This window comes from Nuphar pumila, chromosome 4, assembly GCF_984573655.1.
Source record: "Nuphar pumila chromosome 4, dmNupPumi1.hap1.1, whole genome shotgun sequence".
In the NCBI taxonomy this organism is placed as follows: domain Eukaryota; kingdom Viridiplantae; phylum Streptophyta; class Magnoliopsida; order Nymphaeales; family Nymphaeaceae; genus Nuphar; species Nuphar pumila.
Genome location: NC_143252.1, coordinates 101,180,427 through 101,203,080, shown reverse-complemented (window position 1 = coordinate 101,203,080; position 22,654 = coordinate 101,180,427). Strand labels below are relative to the sequence as shown.

The 22,654-nt window shown below is 39.5% G+C and overlaps 2 protein-coding genes across 3 annotated transcripts; one reads left to right on the top strand and one right to left on the bottom strand.

Annotated features, from left to right (window-relative positions):
* The first annotated feature begins 1,648 nt into the window (after positions 1–1,648).
* LOC149840344 (potassium transporter 7-like) lies at positions 1,649–7,284 on the top strand. Its single transcript, XM_090003103.1, has 9 exons — positions 1,649–1,745; positions 4,002–4,245; positions 4,344–4,589; positions 4,799–4,849; positions 4,991–5,251; positions 5,399–5,451; positions 5,536–5,650; positions 5,736–5,990; positions 6,113–7,284. Exons 1-9 carry the CDS (start codon positions 1,695–1,697, stop codon positions 7,189–7,191), a joined length of 2,355 nt encoding a protein of 784 aa, XP_089859229.1. The 5' UTR covers positions 1,649–1,694; the 3' UTR covers positions 7,192–7,284.
* A 3,328-nt stretch (positions 7,285–10,612) lies between these two features.
* On the bottom strand, positions 10,613–19,590 carry LOC149840343 (retinoblastoma-related protein-like). 2 transcript variants are annotated; one of them, XM_090004404.1, is made up of 18 exons: positions 19,134–19,590; positions 18,929–19,033; positions 18,617–18,762; positions 18,422–18,518; positions 18,286–18,332; positions 16,968–17,163; positions 16,741–16,807; positions 16,455–16,634; positions 16,175–16,368; positions 15,172–16,048; positions 14,497–14,653; positions 14,319–14,391; positions 13,939–14,115; positions 13,701–13,820; positions 13,433–13,574; positions 13,244–13,356; positions 11,098–11,213; positions 10,613–10,990 (listed from the first exon to the last, which is right to left on the bottom strand). In XM_090004404.1, the coding sequence occupies exons 1-18, from the start codon at positions 19,242–19,244 to the stop codon at positions 10,831–10,833; spliced, it is 3,078 nt and encodes a 1,025-aa protein (XP_089860530.1). In that variant the 5' UTR covers positions 19,245–19,590; the 3' UTR covers positions 10,613–10,830. The 2 variants fall into 2 exon arrangements, 1 of the variants encoding a protein (XP_089860530.1); XR_016431547.1 differs by lacking the exon at positions 10,613–10,990 and having other exon boundaries at positions 13,244–13,351.
* Between the last annotated feature and the right edge of the window lie 3,064 nt (positions 19,591–22,654).

The window sequence follows — 22,654 nt, the reverse complement described above, 5'->3', positions numbered from 1 at the left end:
ATGGATGCAAATGAGTAGGATCAGGGATGTAGATTTTGCAATTTTTTACTGTTTTGGATCATCTATTTTGGTTGTTCAATATCCGACTTATTTGCATCCAATTCTTTACGCCTCATGTCGTCATTACCCCCTGGGCCTCAAATGCAATGAGGGATAGGGAGTGTAGGATCTTTTTTATTTTTATTTGAAAGGCAAGCTGAGGTTAGGCAGACCCCTACCAGATATACAATGATACCATTGGGATTCAAACTTGCAACACAAGGTAACGTGCCTCCGCGAAGTCACTGTTGGTGAGCTTAGGATCTTTGTTTTGAGGATTTCACATTTTCCTCAAGGACAAAAAAATTATCAAGGTGTGTGTGTGTGTCTTTCTTTGTGTAAGTCAGTTAGTTTGGGCGTGTTTGATGATTTACGTGGTTCGACAAAATCTCATATATGACTTGTGCTTCATACCTTGTTTTGTACATCCCTAGATAGGATGGCAGTGGATCGGGGCGGAGACCAGGGACAAGGTCTCCACCTCTACCTCATCTCAAAATTTTGCCGTTTTGATTTTAACCTCTGCACTTCAGTTTTATGTTTTTCATCTCTGATCCAAACAAAGCTGGGCTCTATTTCTGGTTGCCATTTTCCGCAGTTTGAGAAAGGAGATGAGAGATCACTCATCTCGTTAGAGAAAGGAGAGACAAGAGATTCTAGAAAGGGTTTTATGTTAGAGTTAAAGAATATATATATATATATATATATATATATATCAAATTTTATAATATGTATAAGAGTATGATAAAAAAATTTCTTAACAGGGATTGAATGGAGCAAGGTAAGGCAAAAATTTCTTAACAGGGATTGAATGGAGCAAGGTAAGGCAAGAGTAAGTCCATCCCTGCATGGATTTTTTATTTTAACCTTCATCTGGGTTCATTCTCCATTTCGTGCCTCAGTCCAACTGGGATGAGGCTGGGCGGGGCCCCATTTCCTCTCTGGTCTACTGCCATCTCTACCCCTGAATCTCATACTAGGATCCATAACATTCAGGCACATCCTTAAAGACTCGGACTCGATTTGAGACGGGGCATGGTCTTTAGTTTGCCCCATTGTAGTAGGGATGACAGTGGATTGGGAGAAAGCTGGGCCCCGACCCGTCTTGCCCCGTTTCGACCGGGGATGAAGGGTATGAAACGGGGATGGACTTACACTTTTCCCCACCTAGCCCCGCCCCATCCCCAGTCCTTCTAAAGGATGGCAATAGAGGAAACGGGGCCCCTTTGAACCGGGGATGGAGGACATGAAACAGGATTAAGGCGGGGTGGAGGTTAAAAATCCATCCTCGTGCCGGATGGATGTTCTAATCTTGAGACGGGGCGGGGGTGGAGACCTTGTCCCCCGCCCTGCCCCGGTCCATTGCCATCCCTGCCTTGTAGCCGTGAACTTGAGAAGAATTGGGTGAAGTGGCTTGGATCCACAAGGCCAGGTCCAGACCCGCTTACAGTTGGTCCGGTATTCTCGTGTTTTTTCTGAAAACCGGAGGGCATATTAGCAAGCAAGCACAAAATTGGCAAGCGCACCTGCGAGGGCAAAGCGCCTTGAGGACACACGTGCGAAAAGAGCGGGGCTATAAGAACACGACGCGGGAGTCGGAGAAGCGGCAATTCGTCTGTCTTGATGCTGGCAGAGGAAGCGATCGGACGGTGAGGATGAGCCCGGAGATGGAGATGGGAGCTCGGAGCCCTCGTCATCGAGATCGGGTCTCTCTCTCTCTCTCTCTCTCTCTCTCTCTCTCTCTCTCTCTCTCTCTCTCTCTCTCTCTTGTCCTAGATGAATCGTTCGTCTTTCTTTATAGTTTTGCTGATCTTTTTTTCGTTAGGCTTTCCTCTTTTTCTGCTTTTTTTTCTCCGGTGTTTCCGGCCGTCAATCGGAAATCCGACGGGTTTTCTTCCGTTTCTTTCGCATTTTCGTAAACTCGCGATCGGAGATGCGGCAATTCTGGAGTTTTTGTTTCTTTGTTTGATTCTAGGGCTTTAAGCTCGATTGAAGTTCAAATTTGGAAGTTTTTGAGAGTATTTGGGATTTCCGTGGCTCTCTGCTGGTGTTATTTTCGAGTCTGATTACGTGCGTGGATTTTCGGTCTCTGTTTTCTTTGGTCTCTTGAAAGCGAGTAAACTGAAGCTATTTACATGTTAAGCTGAGGCTATTAGCTAGATCTTAATATCAAGAATCTGTTGAGATGGACTATCTCAAGGATATGTAAGGATTTATGCTAATCGAGGATAAGAGATTTTAATAACTATAATTTTGTCTCACGAGTTTAATTTTTGGTGTTCTATGTGCCAATATTGAGCTTTAATCCCTTTGTATGTGTCACGAGTGAGTTATCCGATCGAGTTGTGCGAAAGTATCGGAAGATACTTGAACCTGCGTGATTGGGCTTCAGTTTGGAATCTTGACGTTAATTGTGCTACTGTGGCAATAGTAAAATGAAAGAGCTTGGATGTTTTGTTAAAGTTTTCTGTAAGATTAGATGAGAAGTTTTAACTAGTGAAAGAAGAGCAGTTTAATTGTGTTGGAAGAATTTTTTTTCTTGTGCTAGAAGTGGTTTCTGATGAAACAAGATGAGAAAAGACCTATTAGCTTTTACCTTGAAAATATTTGTTACGGGAACCTGATGTCTTATTGAGTGAACCCTATGGTGGAAACTGGGGAGGTTGAAGCTCTTTCATTTCAGCAATCAGGGGTCAAGGCAAAATGACGTGATAATGTTGTTCAGTCATCGATTGTTTGAGAAAGATGCAAGGAGTGATGATGAATTATATCTCATGACGCGAATAATGAAACTTTTAGTGTATATCCCTGTTTTCCTGATTTTTGTTTTTCTTCTGGCGTGTTTGCTGCTGTGGGATCGGGGTCGGACGGCCAAGCTTTGCAGTGTTCTTATGCTCTCACCAGTGCTCATCTTATCTTTTAAGACAATGATTTTTTTGAAGTTCAGGAAAACTAATACCTTACAAAATCTTATATACTATGTGTTTGAGCATGTAGATCATGAGAATATGCAAACCGCTAAAGGTGCGAACTACGTACGAACTGGGCATTTGCAATAGGTTTTCGCAATCCAGCCCTGCATATGTGTTCGTCATGGTCCATTTGCCATGAATCGACACTTGGATCAAGTTTTTTGGACAAATAAAATATGTTTTTTGAGGCTTGAATATTTATGAAATTTCTAGGCTGTTTGATTTTCAGGCCTTAACAAGACCTGCTCACGTGTCATAATCAAACAATCCAGGAGCCCATTTCTACAAAATCAATCGTATAGATCACCTCTGTATATTCAGGTTTCAAAAAAAAAGATAAAACATAAAAACTCCCAAAAATCCCAGATTGTGCCATAATTCGTAGGATTTCAGTTTGTAGGATGCTTCAAGGGAATCTCCTATGAAACATTGTAGGTGATACAAATCCATCATCGCATGATACTGATGTGTCTAATTTCAGCTAGTATGAACATGTTAATTAACATAGCTTCGTGCAAACATTTAAGCCACATTAGTTTGGGTGGGCTTAATTTACTTGAAGTTAATAGACCTCTGCGCATTTAAATTTATGTTCACGTTCACAAACAATGCACTCTCGAGTGTGTATGTGTGTGTGTGCTTGTGGTTTTTTTTCCGTGGGGGTTGTATCAAAACTTCACATAAAAATGACTATTTGCTTAACTTTATGGTAATATTGATAGTACCAAATATATTGAAGACTTTTTCTTTTCAAAATGTATTGCTTACGAAATTCTTGTGGAAGCTATGCTGAGATTGTAATCTCCCGCAAGGTTTCAAACTTTCAATGATATTTTTTGCTTCAGTCTGCACTATTTATTTCTAGTATTGTTTACATTTTCCTTGACTAGTTCTAGTACGGATGGAATCTTTGAGAGGCATACGTATCTCATGCAAGAAGTGTGGCTTTTGGTTTTGACCTGAAATGAGTATGAGGTTTATTCCTTGCAGGTCTCATGGATTAACTACTGCCAAAACACAGCCCTTCTAGCATTTCAAAGTCTTGGTGTTGTTTACGGAGACTTGAGCACATCCCCACTGTATGTGTATAAGAGTACATTCGTGGGGAAGCTACAGCATGATCAAAGTGAAGAGGCAATATTTGGTGTATTATCTTTGATATTTTGGACCATCACATTAATCCCATTATTAAAATATGTTTTCATCCTCATCAGTGCAGATGATAACGGTGAAGGTAGGTGCTTACATAACTTGGTTGTGGTATCTGGGTTAGTGGTTGCTTTCTTTACCCAGTTGATTTTATTTTAATCTTTTTTCTTCTCATTTGTTCAGGAGGGACATTTGCTCTCTATTCACTTCTTTGTCGGCATGCAAGGGTAGGGCTGCTTCACAATCAGCAAGCTGCTGATGAGGAACTCTCAACATACAAATATGGGCATTCAAGCCATGGTGTAAGAATGACTCAACTGAAAAGATTTCTTGAGAAGCACCCAAGGCTGCGGATAGCCTTGCTTCTTGTTGTGTTGTTTGGTGCATGCATGGTAATAGGTGATGGTGTCCTTACTCCTGCAATATCTGGTAATTTCCTTGTTTTCTCTTATTTTAGTGTTGTAATAAGAGAAAACAGCTTGATCTTTCAGGATTGATCTTTGAACCTACTTTTGATTCTTTAGTGCATAAAAACAGCTGTACTTTGTTTCAACTCTTGTACTTCGTTTGAGGATCAGTGGTTTCAGATGATTATGTAAGGACGAATAGTGCATTTGACTTCCATGCTTCCTTTGCAGTTTTGTCATCCATGTCAGGTTTGCAAGTTCGTGCCAAGAATTTGCATGATAGTGAGTGATACTCTGAATTCTTTATTTCTTTGTTGACTTCATTTGTTGGATGCACATAACTTGCTTTTGTACAAATTTATTATTGCTGTTCCTCATTGGTGATGTTTTGAGTTTGATAGTTGGTTCTTTCAATTGATCCAGGGGAGGTAGTGATCCTTGCATGTATCGTCTTGGTTGGACTGTTTGCCCTGCAGCATTATGGCACACAAAAGGTGGCTTTCATGTTTGCACCGATTGTAATTCTGTGGTTGTTATCTATAGGCGCTATAGGTATGTACAACATCATTGTCTGGAATCGAAGTGTTTATCGTGCTCTTTCACCATATTATATCTACAAATTCTTCAAGAGGACAGGAAAAGATGGTTGGGTTTCGCTTGGAGGGGTTCTTCTTTGCATTACAGGTATTTGCTTCAGAAATAAGCATTTCATGAGATGTTTATTAATTGGTTGAAGTTTTTGCAACATGAAGAGGGTTTGATTGCATAATTCTTGAGGGTGGATGTCTTCCTTGATATGGCGCTCAAGTTTGTTGTGTTGGTGCCTCACAGGTACAGAGGCAATGTTTGCAGATCTGGGACATTTCACTGCAGTGTCAATTAGGGTATCTGATGCAGGCCATTAACTCATGCATATGTAAATCATTTGCAATTTTGCATGCTTAATTTATATCTTTTTGATCAAGCAGGTTGCATTTATTGGAATCATATACCCATGTTTAGTACTGCAGTACATGGGGCAGGCCGCCTTCTTGTCTAAAAATCTAGATGATATACCGACAAGTTTTTACGAGTCCATTCCAAGTAAAGCTCCATTCTTTCAACTGGGGTATGATAAAGTTTCTTTTTGCCTTCATTCTTACCAGCTGTCATATGATCCCTTCTGCAGAACCTGTGTTTTGGCCTGTCTTCATTATCGCTACACTCGCTGCTATTGTTGCAAGCCAGGCAGTCATATCTGCTACATTCTCAATCATTAAGCAGTGCCATGCCCTTGGTTGCTTCCCTAGAGTGAAGATTGTCCACACTTCAAGATGGATATATGGACAAATTTATATTCCAGAAATAAACTGGATTCTCATGGTCCTCTGTGTTGCTGTTACTGTTGGTTTCCGGGATACCACCTTGATTGGAAATGCTTACGGTAATGCTTTATGCTGGATATACTTGGTATAACAAAACCTTAGTAAAATTTTACTAAAAAATCTATCTTTTATTTTTGCATTTAGTTATAACTTTTAAATGATCTTCATTTTCTGTTTGCAGGAATTGCTTTTATGTGTGTGATCTTTGTTACCACATGGCTCATGGCTCTCGTTATAATCTTCATATGGCAGAAAAGTGTTCTTCTGGCCTTGGCATTTCTTCTCTTCTTTGGATCAATTGAGGGCGTCTATCTGTCGGCTTCAGTCATGAAGGTACCCCAGGGAGGCTGGGTGCCTATAGTGCTATCTTGTGTTTTCATGCTTGTGATGTATTTGTGGCACTATGGCACTAGAAAGAAGTATCTCTTTGACTTGCAGAACAAAGTTTCTATGAAATGGATACTCAATCTAGGGCCCAGCCTTGGCATTGCCCGTGTGCCAGGTATCGGTCTAATATACTCCGAATTGGTTACTGGGGTCCCAGCCATATTCTCACATTTTGTCACCAACCTTCCTGCATTCCACAAGGTTTTAGTGTTTGTCTGCATAAAATCTGTCCCGGTACCCTACGTTTTGGATGATGAGCGTTACCTGATTGGTCGTATTGGCCCAAAAGAGTATCGCATGTACAGATGCATCGTGAGATATGGATACAAAGATGTTCATAAGGATAATGATGATTTCGAGAACAAGCTTATTGTCTGTATTGCTGAGTTCATTCACATGGAGTCTGATAATTCTCAGTCTTCCGGCTGTGACAGTTCGATGGACGGGAGGATGGCTGTGATCGGAACCCAGTTGAGATCCAGCTTTAGCCTAGTACCCTTCGGACAGGATGAACCGATGCAAAGCACCACAAGAAGCAGCAAGTCAGCTACATTGCTGAGCTTGCAGGCACTCTACGAGCAGGAATCGCCGCAGCCAAACAGAAGGAGAGTACGATTTGAATTGCCTGAGGACCACCACATGGATCCATCTGTGCGAGAAGAGCTGATGGATCTGATCGAGGCCAAATATGCAGGGGTTGCTTACGTAATGGGACACTCGTACATCAAGGCTAGGAGGACCTCTTCATTATTGAAGAAACTAGCGATCGACATCGGGTACTCCTTCCTTCGTAAGAATTGCAGGGGACCTGCTGTTGCGCTCAACATACCTCACATCAGCCTCATTGAAGTGGGTATGATCTATTACGTGTAAGTGTACATATTGCCTACCTTCATTGTAGATCAGATCCTCCTTTTTTTCCCTTTGTTCTATTCCTCGTCTTATTAAATCATCCTTCAAACCAAACCTGCTTCATTGGTCTACGTCAATCCCAAACATTTTAGTAGATGTGTTCTTTCAGACCAACCTTCCCTGATCTACGGTAAAACGTGACTTACGCCAATCCGGAACTCCAAATTAATTTTCTTGCCTCCTTTATTTGCAAGTCTGCAGGTGGAGCCCATTGTTTTTCACTCGTGTTTAAGGGATTGCTGATCTTAGCAAATAAATATATATATATATGGGCCAGATCCAAATTTCTACCGTGGTGCCAAAATTGTCCGTACAAATTTTCAGCATCTTAATCTATTACTGACCATCATCTGACTGGTTCTTCCATAAATTATTTGCTCTCAGCTGATTCGTTTATTCATCAAGCATAGAATTGTTTGATGTAATTCTAGGATCTTTATTACTTTGATGATAAGTTACTCGAAGAAACTGCCCCCAGGCGCAGAGACCTAGCTGTGCTGGCTCAGCCTGCCGTACCACGGTCTCTGTCCATGTCGGCCTAAAACTTCCCTCGACCCTAGGGTGTCACCAAGCTTCTTTTTTAGTGGGGGGTGACACCCATGGGATTTGAACCTAGACTGTCCGTCTAACAGTCCAGGCCCTATCACACTACGCCAAACCCCTTTGGGTCTGCGAATGTTGATCACCATAAGAAAGCAATACTTAAATCCTCCCACAAAAATAAGGTTTGTGAAATGAACAGGATCTTATGGCAAGCTGAGTTAGAAAATGAACACATGTTTATCTAATTCGTCACCCAATTAGACATCACTCCTCTGAAACTACTAAGGAAAACAAGTTTGTTAAGAACGTGGTGTTATCTAATTGGAAGTCAAGTGCAAAAGACATGGAAAACCAACTTAAATCCCAACTCTTTCAAACAATCTTAAGTGCCCACTTAGGTGTCCGGAAAATCTTTGGGTCCCAGGTCAATCTTATTTCTTAAAATTCAGGGAATAAAGTTGCCACCAAAAACATGCTTCGGGAATAGGTGGCTACTTTAACCAGGTAATTTGGCAAAGAATAAAGTTGCGCATCTCAACAAATTTCAAAACCATCATGAATCATCAAATACCATCCCTGGTACTCGGTTTTTGTCCCCAAGAATCTATTTTCAGGATCCCAACATTTGGTTTCCGGACTTGCAAGTCTACCTAGAGATATAAGCCTCGAGTTTGAATCATTCCTTGGTTTAGATATTACCTTCTTGGCGTGACTTAACCGTGTTTATATGGCTAGGGTGTTGAGGACCATCACCAAGTTTGATCAGAAGTGCTTTGAAAAAAACCTTGGATCCCTGAGCTGGCTTTAAACCAAACACGAGTTTGGGTGGAGAGGATGCGTGTTTTCTTTAGCCTCCGGGTCAGGGAGTCTGCTTCAAAACCATACTTCTGATGGAGGCGTGTGGGTTTCTGGACAAGCAACTTGAAATTATAGTAATTAAATGGAACATACATTAAGTGGGCTGCATAAAAGTCGTATTTTTTTTTTTTTTGAAAGGCAAGCTGGAGTTAGGCAGACCCCTAGCAGTTATACAACGATACCATTGGGATTTGAACTTGCAACGTCCCAAGACAAGTTGACGTGCACTAGCTCCTTAAAAGTCGTAATTGCTTTAACAAGCTCACAATAGTCTAGTTAATTGTCGTGATTAATGTTCGGATCCGCTTGGCAAGCTGCCCTAGGCCGGCTCAGGTGATAGGTTACACCCGCTCGTAGTAGCTTCATCTCCAACCTTAAGAGCATGGTCGAAAGCACCACTTTCTCAGGTTCCTGAGAGAAGTAAGCTCAACACAGTTACTTTCTCAAGTGTTTACAAACTTGAGAGAGTGCAAGCTGGGAAATGGATAAGTAGTTGAGAGAGTTGTTGCCCACTTACCTGAGAAAGTGGGTCACGTGTCTGACACTGTGACTGGCTTTCTCAGGAACTCTCACTTTCTCAGGCAGGTAAATGTGCCCTAAATTTCGGACATGGTCCAGAGAAATTTTATGTTTTCCACTGGCATTTCTAACATTTCGTCTATAGAATTCCGATGAATCTGGTCAAGCTCATGTGCTTAATGGACAATGGAAGTCAAACCCATCTCTTGGATTTTTTTTTTTACTCCCAGGGGCAGACCTAACTGTGCTGGCTCAGCCTGCCATACTTACGGTCTCTGTCCATGTCAGCATAAAACTCTTAGGGCTTACCCCTCAACCCTAGGGAGTGGCCAAGCTTAGGCTTACGCAGCGGGGTGACACCCATGAAATTTGAACCTAGACTGCCCGTTAAAACAGTCTAGGCCCCATCCCACTATGACAAATCCCTATTGAACATTAGTAAAAAAATCTTAGCAGATGCTGGTAGATTCGACCGAGAACTTGCCTTAAGAGGAGGGAGTCAGAAGAGGCTTAATCGCTAGTAACTTCGCACATTTTAATGAAACAGCCCCTGCATCATCATTCCACTACACTTTTTTTTTCCTCTGACTGGAAGAAAAGTATTACTAAAAAGATAACAAGAGCATGGTGGCCACCAAGCACTTGTTAAAAATAAAAGTAATCCCACTTTAAAAATAGCCCCGCTCATGTTATCATATGCCACACTTAAATGACTTTCCCTCCGAGGTTAAGCATGCAGCGCCACTGCTGATGCCAATCCATCTCAACATTTCTCGAGATGGACACCACACCCATCTCGAGAAATGCCAAGATGGGTGGCTGTCAAGCAGGTTACTGCATGACTACCATGCAGCGACGCTCCACATAATGTGAATTATTTCGGAAATCTCCATCGTTAATTCCAAAAAATCACTAGCTTTCACACGAAGGAACACTTCATTATGACAATATCAGAGACCAGTTGAGAATAGCCCAAACTATCCTTCGGAAACATCTAAATTTTTACAAAAAAACAATCCATCCTTGAACAAAATCTTGCACATTAATATGGTATTGTATTCTATTTAATTCTTTTATCCTATTTGTGTTTTTCAACCAAGAGCTTCAAATATTCCAGAACTGCTATGCAACAAAATAGCTAAAAGCATTCCAATACAAAATGATGTCGATACTACTGTCACGTGCACCCAGGGCATGGCTTCCCTGACTGACCATGGCAATTGCTCCGGATTTTTTTTTTGAAAGGCAAGATGGGGTTAGGCAGACCCCCACCAGTTACACAACATACCATTGGGTTTTAAACTTGCAAAGTCCCAACACATGGCCAGGAGCCCCCGTTGGTTTAAATTGCTCAGAAATATACTTCATGGCATCTCATAACAAGCAGATACTCCACATTGGTAAGCCTCACAAAAATAGACACGCTCAAGGGGCTCAATTCAGCAAGACTTTGGGACTTGTGGGCAAGAAATCAAATGCTATTATTAAATTAGGCTGGTTAGAACAGGAGCTCCAGTGCTTACAATATATATAGCACACCAGAGGAAACAGCAGCTCACCATGCCACTCCTATGTACCGTTGTTTCCCCTTAAACGCCCGCATTTAACAGAGCATGTATACAACAAGAAATGAACGGAAAGGAAATAGGGTTGAGTACAACGTGGATGGGTTCTCGGGCACTACCTATCTGTTTGCTTGCGCTTCAACGGTGAACTCAAGTTAGTAGCATCGAGAGCAGTATCAGAGTTGCCATTTTGGGGATAGAGACTACCAGCAACAAGGGAATCGCTGACCAGACCAGCCCCATCAAAGTTGAGCCGACCGCTAACTTTCCTACCACTAAATCAGTGCAAACAAGAAGCGATTTTCAGGGAAGAAAAAGAAAGATAATGGAAACAGAAATGCAAACTAAGCTAATTTTTGCTGCACTCGATCATGATCTTTACCTGTTCAACCGGTTGTTGATGGCTGTCAAGTCCTTGGAAGGACTTTGGTATGCATGAGTACTCTCGCCTACACAGGCATAATAACTCTTCGAGTTGTGTGATATCAAAGTGTCCATCTGCATAAACCATCAAGGACATAACTGTAAGGATGAGGAAATAGTAAACCAAATTTGCTTATAATTCATTACAAAACTTAAAGCTACAATGAAACATACTGTCATCAACTTGTTAAGTGAGGCTGAATGAAAAGATAAAGGGCATCTGACTACATATTTGGTTTGACAGGTTTCCCTTCATTCACCAACGCTTTTCAACTCACAATGATACATTCTGGTATTAAGATATCTTGACTTCCACCGGATAAATTTATTTAGCTGTCACTAATAGTTTGATATGTAACATTTATGACTATAAACTTATTGGCACCCATGCATTTGTGCCTCGGAATCTAGGTTAGAAGCTTAAAAATATAATTTCATAGGATAAAGAAACGCACTGAGTACATCCATTAGTCCAGACTAAACATTTAGAATCCATCTAGCATAATCTCAGTTACTTTTTAAAGCATACAAGCGAATATTCTTAATTGGCAGTCATCATAGCTGATATCCGATAGCCAAGTTCCATAGTGAGCCAACCTCCAATAAAACGTGCTTTCCAATAAAACTTTGAAAACCCAAAAACAAAAGAAACTCACATCTTTTTTCAGAATGTTGGCAGAAAGCTCATTCTTTTGACCAAAAAAGGTTGAGAACAGGAAATTTTCTATAGAAAATTGACTCTAGTACAGACCCAATTTTATCTAATCTTGGGTGCAAATCACATTCATTCTTTGATATGAATCCTTAAGTTCCCATCCCTGAATTGGTTTTCAGAGAAAAAATCACATACATAATCTGTTATGTGACTTCATTTTATAGAAGTAAAACTGAGTTTTACCATATATATCACTTATCAACTTTTTCCTTAACTCATTAGTCATTTCTTAATACCATCTTTTTCATCCATCTTTTTGAAAGAAAAACCCTTCTAATCATATACTCATTATTTAGTGAATTTTCCCTGTTGACATGTTGCTAACCATTGCTTGCATGCAATCATAACTTTATTTAGTCCCTGTTCTCATGGAAAACTTAGAGTTAGAAACATCAATTTTTCGATTTTGCCCAGTCTTTTTACTAATTTTATTGATTTTATCCTGGTCATAGTTCAACGTATTTCTGTTCTCCATTTTCACCTATACAGAAACAAAGTTAAACTGACTTGCCAGGTTAACCATTTCCAATTTGAGTTTTAAATGGCTGATGCAAGTATTTATACTGTATGCCAACAATTACAGTAGGTTAATCTCTTACTCATTACCTATTAAAGAAAACCTGAACTTTTCATTTATTACAATTAACTGAATTTTTCATATTTGTCACAAAGACATGCCTGGGCCTAAGATCGATTAGTTGACCATGGTTTGGTCAAATAAAATGATTAAAATGTCCTTAACATTCAGTTTGTTAATGACAGAATATAAGTGTGTGTGTGTGTGTGTGTATCCTGTAAATCTGAAATGCATTAAGAGTACCCGATCGCTGACCGTAAAAATCAAGACTTGAGCAGTCATCTGTAAATAGGTGATAAGTTGTGTAGATTTGGTAATCTACCTTACCAATTGAAATTGGGCTTAAGTTTCCCATTTTTTATGTTCCCAGCTCTTTCACTTTTAAGAAAATAAGAGAAAAACAGTATACAATATCCTGGGTTATGGCTAAAATAATTTGAAACATAAGCTTCTTAAATTTCCCATCATCTAGATAGATATCCTGCTATGATTGAAGCCAATAACATAAGCTCAATGTTGTTTCCAAATTAAACATCTAGTCCTCATCTACAGAATCGTCTTCTCTTATATGATCTGTAGATAAACAGACAAATTGACAACAGGCTAATAATACCACTACCAAACTAACCAATATGACAACTTGAAGTTTTCTAAATCACCTATCTACTATATATGAATCCTGACTTATGATACAGCAGTTAAATTATGAAAAAGAAAAAATACACAAACATACTTGAACACAAAATTGCTGTCAGAGCAATGAGAGTTCACCAAAAACTCTTAATAGAGATAAAATAAATTGCATAGGCCTACCTTTGATGATCTCAGAGGGGAGACATAAACATTATGTGATGCAGACACTTTCTTCGGGGACATGTCTGGAAGACTAGGAAACAGTGACACTCGAGGTGATCCTGGTGGCTGTCCTGTTTATAAAATAACAGTAACTTAAAATGTCTAACCAGTTATGATCTAGAGACATCTACCCAGAGGTGACAGTACCATCAGTCTTGTTCTCTTCAGACATGCGAGCAGCTTTAGTGGGAGTTCCTGCAGGGCCAAGCTCCACAAGGAGAGGTTTTACCGCTGGGACAAACAGCTCATTATAGAATGTAATTATATCAACATGCTCCTGCCCTGTTTTCTGTATTTGACAGTAACAAATTAGCGCATTCAAGTCTAGTTGACAGATAATGGACTCGTGACAATATAACGGTCAAAAAAGGACTAAGACTATTAAGCTTGTAAGGGCAAAAAGTAGAATTTGTACCCCATTGTGACTGCTTGATGGCCAATCCACAAAGACATAACGAAAAACTTGAGGTTTACATTGTGGTTGCTTTCTATAGTTAAAAATGATTTCTCTAAATGTCAAGCTTAAATTTGATATCTGCAACAATAAACATGGTATTACAAAGAAATTGTCTCTAATAAACAAAAATATCTCAGAAAGGAACCAACCACTGAATAAACCAAATCAATCTTTTCCAGTGTGTTTCTGAACAGACCTTTGACACCCCGTAAAGGCTGCAGAGAATAAGCTGATCAATATGCCTATTGAAAAAAAGAGCTGTCTGACGGTTAAGAATCTGCTGTATGAGACTGTAAACACTCTCCATGACAGCATTAGGCTGTTGTAATCTTTCACACAAGGTTTTGATTCTAATAGCCGCCAATTTGAGGACCTGTGATTGGCCATTGGTGATACATTTGAAATCAGTGAAATGAAAAACAAAATATCCAGATATCATAAAATCTTCTAGAGATGAAGATTTATAGCAAGGAGTCAAAATCTTACATATCTATGCTTGACTATGATGCAAAAACAAACAATATTATCGCTATTATTAATGAAAAGGGGTCAAGTTGGAAGCAGATATTCAGTGACCTTTCTAAAGAAAACATTGATCCCTGTCTCAGCGCATGTTTCACCAGCTTCTGCAGGATTTGGTCGTGTTGGACTATCAAAAAACAAATATTTCCAAGGTGAAGCTCAGCACAAAGTCAAATGTCAGATATCAAGCCTTGAGAATGACAATAAAAATCAGAATATATCACCCAGATACCTAGCAAAAGCTGACTGTAAAGGAGGCTGCAACTTTGGTTTGAAACAGGCAAAGCTCACAAGTCGCTCCTTAACTGGTGATGTGAAAAAATTACGCTCTACTAAAACACCCACAGGATCTGTGCTGACTCTTTTTGGAGACATTGAAGCATGATTATCTGAAGTATCATCCAAAAATGAGCAGAAGTTAAGCAGACCGATATCAGGTATTTGCACAAAATACCAACAGCAAATAAATAACAATACTCCAGAGATATACATTATGATATAACAAAAGGCAGTCTTATTAGCTCTGTTTCTCATGAATTTCAAGATGAAATAAACAAGTTCTTAATCACCAGCTTCAAATTTTCTGTGGTAAAAAACAAGTAAAATCTCAAGATAAAAGAGACTGAATATTCAAATTGTGTGGAGAAGATCAATGTATAACCAAGATAGATATGGCTCACAGACTAGAAACTAGAAGGTAGCCATGAGTCCATGATTGGTCAAAAAGAATAAGAATAAAAGTGAAAGTGAAACATAAGAGGGTCGGAGTTTGATGTTATAGATAGAAGAACAACAAAGCAATCACGTGAAACTAGAAAGTGCTATTGTACAGACACAAAGCAAATCCACAAACAAACAGGTCTAAACATGACACTATTTTCACACAACAATTCAGACATATGCTTACCAGGTGAAGTTTCATGTTTTGGCAGAGCAGGCAGAACTTGTAGACTTCCAGTGGAGATGTTGTGCTGCATTGCAATAGCATCCAGTGATGGCATTGGTTCTGCTAGCAGTCCCAACCGATTTATCGTTGCAGCTAGAGCTGGTTTTGCAACAATTAGAGAGTTGTACATTGAGGAGCCCTTTTCCCATGCCATACTCTCTAGCAATCGCTCTTCCAAAGAATTGAGATGTCGCTTCAACTCCCTAGGAAGAGTTTCTTCATGTCTAACAAAGCTCTCTATCACCTTACTCAAGTCAAAAGCAGTAATACCAGTTCTTTCCAATACGGCAGGAAACATCATAGTCACTGTTTTATGTGTTGCTAAAACCAATTCAGCCGAGCAAGCAAGCATGCACCTATGAAATCTCTCATTTGTTAGCAATGACGTCAAATTGTTACTATGCAATGTCTGAGATTCTGCCCTACACATAGCAACAAGAACCCTATAATATAACTTTAGTGCTTCCATCCTTCTTTGTTCTGCCCATATGCTATCCATTCGTGTTGCAGTTTGCAAACTTCCAGCAATACACCTCTCTCCAGGAACAGAACTAGGAAATATTGCCTCTAAGATTATGTTAGCTCGACGTGTAACATCATCAGTTAAGTCCTTGTCACATGATGAGAGGAACTGCTGCAGTTCTGGTGAAGGCTTTGAGGGCAGGGGACTAATGACTGTCCTGAGCCATTTGGCAGTAGTCATGGTTATGCTTACTGGTGTAGGTACCATTTTTGAGTTAGCTAAATTACTGTTCATAGTTGAAGATGGAGGAGAACTTGGAGGAGATGGCGGGCTTGTTACTGTTTTTGTTGGTGAGGCAAATGATTCATACTTCCGCTGCAAAACATTAATTTATAAGCATCAAACGAAAACTAAATGGATGCTTAGAATATTTATATTAAGAGAAGCACTGCTGGATAACAGTCAGCCCCTGGAAGCAAGAATTAGTTCAAAGCAACAGACCTTGGAACCACTTATGTTCATCCCACCTCCTGACAAACTTCCAGTTCCAAATAAACTGTCCTCCTCATCCACAAACACACGCTCATCTATCTCACCAGTATCACGAATTGCCTCTTCATAATCTTTTTCTAGAATTTGCATACTTGATGACAACAAGTGATCCTCCATTAAATCTTCAAAATAGGTGAAACCATCTGAAGAACAAATCACCATTTAAAAGATTTCCACACAAGACACAACTGTGATTAAGTAAGAAATAATAAGGCAAAGTATAATATACCAGTAACAATATCATCAAGAGATTCTGCATTGCATTTTGAAGCAGGACAGGGTTTTTTTTCCAAAAGTTCAACTATTAAATTATTAGCTTTCTCCATGGTTTTCTTCAGATCATCCTCTGAGGTATGATAAGTATTACATAGAGAGGCAAGAAGATCCACACCCTTGTCATACTTCCTCACTGCAATTAATAGACCACAACATAAGTTTTGGTTGAACCCTCAAAAACTTTTAACCAAGAATTAGAAAAGTTACAACACAAATGCAAGGAGTTTAAGGATGATTACCAAAGCGTGAAGTATCATGAAGGGAAAATTTTCTGAATTGAACAGGAACATGAATTATGAGAATGGCCTGAAATATAGTTAACACAATTTAGCGCTTATCCTGGTACTGTGAAAAAGCATGGAAAATAATGGTTTCTTTCAGTAGATTTGATTTGAAAAAGAACTTTGAAAAAAATTATCAAAACATAAAGAAAGGAGAAGCAGGTTTGTAGTTTTTAATAACCAACCAATATTGAAATTATTCCATTTGTACAGGTCACCAAGTCCTTGAATCGGCTGAATGCATGAATACGCAATGAAAGGAAGAGCAACCATCCAAATCGAAGATAATCAGGAACATGGCTCTGACTGCCAGAAAGTTCCAACTGTTTCTTTTCAAGTCCACTAGACAAGAACAGGTCCATGTATGCACGTTTGTAGTACCTTTGCACAAAAGGAGGATAAAACAAATTACTATTAGCGTGATTCAGTAAAGAAAGATGCTAAGTGAATCCCAAGTAGCAATAACTGGTCTATAGAAACATAAAAATCCCCATAATAAAATGACACGAAGAAGACTTTTCTTTTGAAGAGAGAGATAGAGACAGTCTGGTCCAAGGAAAGACAGCCTGTCACAATCTTCGGTTGCCAAAATCTGGATAGTAACAGTGGTATTGGACCCACAAGATTTCCTTTTGCAGAACCAGGTCTAGCTGCTCCACCCCACTACTGAAATGTAAAGACTGTAATAACCCCCTGTTGAATACATTCTCAATGACGGAATCAATAGTAGCTGGTTAAAAAGTATTTATGGGTAATGAAAAGAAACGATTTGAGCCTATGCGTACAATTCTACCCAAAAGGGAAAACTCAGCATCTAAAGTTTAAGAGTTGCTTTTCAACCTAGGATTTCGTAACTCAACTTGTTTATCACTAGCAAAGAAACACTTGAAAAAGAGGATTATCTGTATTATGAGAAATGACAGAGAGATGATGGAACAATATCCTCAACAACCAAAATTACACTATATACACCTACAGATTAATCGTTTCTTTTGTGTATATAAATTTTAAGAATCCAACAAACTATTCCAAAATAAATTTATTTCTTTGTGCATATGTATTTATTTATTTATTTAATGCAACACCTTATTGGAATATGATTTATGTTATCTGGTTTAAAAATCCTTAAGGGGTCATTATTAACTTGATATGGATGACTAATCAAATTACTGTTAGTGTTAGTACTCTTTCAAACCCCTGCTTCACAACTTTAAGACCATAAGAAATGTAAAAGATGGGATCAAGGCAGTAATCCCAGACAAATAAGCATTGGCTAGCTATGCCAAGCATTTAACTTGCAAAATTTACTCAAAATAGGTGGCAATAACTATTTAGCATTAGAATTAGTGTATAGCCCTTAGCCGCATCTTAAGAATGCAATTACTATAGTACGAAGAGGAAAATTTAGACAACCAAATTAAAAGAACAGAACCAATCAATATCCACCGAAAAAACATTTACAGAAATGTGCATTGAAGTAAAAGAACTAGAATCGATGCTTACTTGCTTAGAACAGTCAGGTGCACAAAATTTGTTTGCAGCTCCTTAGCCTAATTCATCAATCAATAAGCCCAATTGGCCAAAATTTAAAGCTAAATAGAAAGCAACCAACAGCAAGGGACCCTAGTGATATCAATACCTGTAGTCTCTTCTCCCAATCTGCTCCATAAAGATTGCTTAAAGCAGGGCCAGCTTTGAGGCAAAATTGAGACATCTCTTTAAAGAAATCAACGACACTGGATGAACAGATCATGAAAATTACATAAACTTACAAGATCAAGCAAATCAAACCGGGCTGAGATTGAAAAAAAGAGTGCAACGGATGAATTTTTACTTGATCCTAGCAGCTTTTAACAGCTGGTATAAAGTAAAACCAGCATCAATCGCTTCGGTTTTAATTTTCTGGGCAGAGCTCCCACTGCCAAGCCTCTTTACAGTGTACAAAATGATCGAAAACCATAATCTTTCCGTTTCTTCAGGCTGAGATCAACAAAAAAGCACATCGAGCGATCAGACAGAAGCACTGCACAAAAAGACGCTCCAAACACTCTCGCACACAAAATCGAACGATTAACACTAAAAATTTTGATGGATCCACAACAAAAAATCGTTATAACAATATCAAATCAAGAAATAAGAGACGCACGCTTCCGCTTCCAAGAGATGACATGTTTGGCAGAAGAAGATGCTTGCTCTCCCGGAACAACGCTATCGCCTGCCCCGTCATGCTCTCATCAAGCGACAATCCACCCTGGAACACAAATACACCAACTTAAGGCACTGATTCTGTGGATCAGAAGTCTTATAGATAAATAGAAAGGGAAAAAAAGAGAGGAAAAATTGAGCAAAACCTTGCAGAAATCGGCAAACCGAGCCTCCATCCCGGCATCGTCCGGCTGAGAATTACTCGTCGACGAGATCGACGGCTTGACGTCCTCCATGCTACCAACGCCCGGGCTCATCGGCTCACTCACGCTTCCTCTGAAAACCTAACCCGCACATCCTAAACCACCTCAACGATCAGGGAACAACACAGAAAGAGGAGCCAGAGGAAGAGAGAACGCAGTAGATCCGCAACGATCCCCCGGCGCTTTTTCAAGAGAAATCCCGGCCTTATCCTCCCCCGCCACGAGAAAACCGCGCCGGAAAAACGGAGATCTCCCCTGGTCTTCCCGCGATCTCAGAAACGGAAGAAAAAAGGAAGGAATCCAAAGCGAAGAGAGAGAGAGATCTTGAGGGTTTTTTGCTGAAAGCAAAGCTTACCGAGAACGCTCCCTCTCCTGGCGACCCTCCCTTTCTTTTCTCTTTCCTTTTTGTTTTGTTTTTTTGTTTTTTTTTTGTTTCTTCTCCCATCTTATATTTTCCGCTTTCCCTCTCTGGGACGACCACCGTGCGCGCGCGGGAAAAAGAGATGGCATGGTCATACATGCATGGTATTTTACATACGTGGCCCAATAAGAATTTTCCAAGTGGCCACTGACTCATCGCATCGCCCGAGTTTTACCGCCAAATCTTGCCTCGTCCCGCCAGATAAAAGCGATAAAATTGTGAATAAAATCAATATATAAAAATAGGTTAAATAATATTGCAAAGTTTTCAGCTATTTAGAGAGAATCCCCCAACTTTTCGTTAATTTCTCTTAGCCACTTCCTTCATTTTACGTTTTCAGAAACACGCTTTACTCCTAAAATCATTAGGCTGAGCCTGAGGGGCACGAAGCTCTAGGGTTATTCAATGGGTCCAACACGACTCAAACCCGAATTTCTGGATATGACCATGGAAAGTGCCAACCCATGCCCGACCCCGACCTGACCTGAGAAATATGAGAGATTGGGGTTGGGTCATGATTTTTGCCGACTGACCCGAGTATTTTATATATAATCTCAATAAAAATAAATTTTTAACATTACGCGAGTTCAGGTTTGAGATTTTATTTTCATGTCCCAACAAAACCCAAACTCGAGCCTTGTTATTACTTATATGGGTGGGTCCAGGTCAACCTTGACCCGACCTCTTGACAGTCCTAACTTTAGCTTCGTTTAGTCAAACAGAATGACAAATATGCCCTCATTGTTGATTATTTTTTTACAAAAAAAATCTAATTTGAGGAGTTATTCATCAAAAACATCATTTTACTCTTACTCTTGGGATGTAAACGGTTCCAATTCAGATGGGATGGATGCGGCCAATACCATATTTGTTGGCTAAGTAGATTTGAATTCTGATTCAAATGGTAACCAGATCAGCTTTTTTTACATGTAAAATGGATTAGGATATCCATCAAATTTAAATATTTGTTGGGTTCTGTAGCAAAAAATCAGAACCACATCTACATCTACATCTGATATGGTTTTGGCTTACCAAATGCAACTAAAACCGGTCGGATATCGGATAAAATCCGATTCATTGACACCCCTACCCCTACCCCTACTTCAAGCGGTATTTGAAACGCGTGCCAGATGCGATGAGGCAGTAGACGGGTAAATGTAACATCTTAAACGGTGGGGGTGCCTGTATGAAAAACTGCTGATAAGTTAGGTTGCCTTAGTAAATACGAATTCTTTTCCTACCGTTACGGGTATGCGAATAGAGGTACCGTACTCAGGGGTCCTTGGGTCGCGTGAGAGGACTGAGCGGTGGGACCCACGGAGTCCCCGTTCGCGTCCGGCGCACTTCGTCGTTTTTCGGTAGGGAAAGGGAAGCGTACTGTTGGGCGGGACCCACCGATGGGAGCAACGAGGCGCCCGCTGCAATCGGATCGGGAACGGTCAGTTCAGTCGGCTAGCAGGATTCGGATCCATCCAAATCAAGTGAACCGGTAGGGGGGTTCGGAGCCAAGGGGCTGGTCCGATATGGGTCCGGATCGGGTTAGTTCGCATCCATGTCACTGTAAGATCAGGCAGTCAGATATAAGGTTGCAAACGGATCGGATATGGTCCAATATCTAATCCGAGTTGACATATTATTTCCAGATTTGGATCATGTAAGGAAAATCCAAATGTGCATTTCAATCAGATTTGGGTCTGTTCAATCCAGTTTCTTTTGGATTCAGATCAGTATTTTAAGTCAGGTTTGAAATTTATCCGAATAAAAAGCCCATCCCAGTTGCATTATTTTACATGCAAATAGTTGTCCTATCTTTTCAGGATCCAATGTTACCACATTTGTTTGGGATTTGGATTCAACCTCACCTCATTGGATCTAATTATGATCTGTCATTTGCAATTTGGACTCTGAGTTGGATCTTTCAAGGTTTGGCCCAAATCTGAACTGTTTGGTCCCCTAGTATGAGATATGGGCAGCATATTTGGTTAGGGATAAAAAATGAAGTGGATCGATTTGGAGTTGGCTTAGGTCCATATACAATTAAGATTGTATACATCTGAATATGGTTTGGTTATAGGCTGGATACATCTATTAATCCATATCCAACTAGCCACCCATTTAAGCATTGCATCATCTTATCACAGATATCGCTATCATGATAAAGCATATTCATAAGTATTGAGATTTTATCATGATATTTTCAAAATTTCACTAAACATCGTGACACTGTTATGATTTTATTGTAATGTTAACATGATTTCATATATTCTCATTCAAGTTTGATCGAACTTGAGAATACTTGAATAAGAATGTCACTTAAGAACACTCTTGAGAGACAGGAAAAATGAATTCGAATAAGAGTTTATGTGAATGCGTGAGATGCATATGTTCTAAGAAATTGTAGGGTTTCATGGAGAGAATTTGAGACTATATAGTTAGATTGAGATATAGCATGAACCACAAAAACCTTGGGGCAGGTATATCTCTAGACTTATAACTTGTTGGCTCGCTATCGAGAGTCCTACACTGCAGTGGATTGAGTGGGAGTAGTTTATAGTTTGGCCAACACCATAAAATTGAGGTATTCTACACGGGTTGTTACGCTCACAGTATGTTATTATCGATATAATCAAAATATGCTAACTTGTGAAAATCAAGTGATAAATGAAGAGGAATTAAAAGATACAAACTAGTGTAATGTGTGATACAAAATTAAAACAAGACTAAAGGCTTAGAACCCACTATAGTTATAATTTGAGTTTATTTTGCTTGTAATTTATTTTTTATTGAGTTTTAGACTAACTCTCTTTTTAATTATTATAATTATAGGTTTTAGGTGACTTGAGACAAGACTCAGTGGTTAAGATGTCACCAACCTTTTTTAGGATGTAGGTGAATCGTTTGTCAGCAAAGCATTTTCCTTTTTCTTTTATTTATTGAACTTGAGAGGCAAAGCCTCATTTAGATGATGAAGCCATTATGGGTTATATGGGATTGCATTATTTGAATTTAATTAATAATGTTTATTTGAAGAACAAAAAATTGG

What these genes read in the sequence shown, in the direction of transcription:
- LOC149840344 (XM_090003103.1), top strand. Translation starts at nt 1,695, where the DNA reads ATGAGCCCGGAGATGGAGATGGGAGCTCGGAGCCCTCGTCATCGAGAT. An exon ending in GGTTCTTCTTTGCATTACAG is followed by an intron (nt 5,252 to 5,398) that starts GTATTTGCTTCA and finishes GGTGCCTCACAG; the next exon opens with GTACAGAGGCAATGTTTGCA. An exon ending in TTTTTACGAGTCCATTCCAA is followed by an intron (nt 5,651 to 5,735) that starts GTAAAGCTCCAT and finishes TCCCTTCTGCAG; the next exon opens with AACCTGTGTTTTGGCCTGTC.
- LOC149840343 (XM_090004404.1), bottom strand. Translation starts at nt 19,244, where the DNA reads ATGAGCCCGGGCGTTGGTAGCATGGAGGACGTCAAGCCGTCGATCTCG. An exon ending in CACCTGACTGTTCTAAGCAA is followed by an intron (nt 17,164 to 18,285) that starts GTAAGCATCGAT and finishes TTTTGTGCAAAG; the next exon opens with GTACTACAAACGTGCATACA. An exon ending in ATCAACAACCGGTTGAACAG is followed by an intron (nt 10,991 to 11,097) that starts GTAAAGATCATG and finishes GCACTGATTTAG; the next exon opens with TGGTAGGAAAGTTAGCGGTC.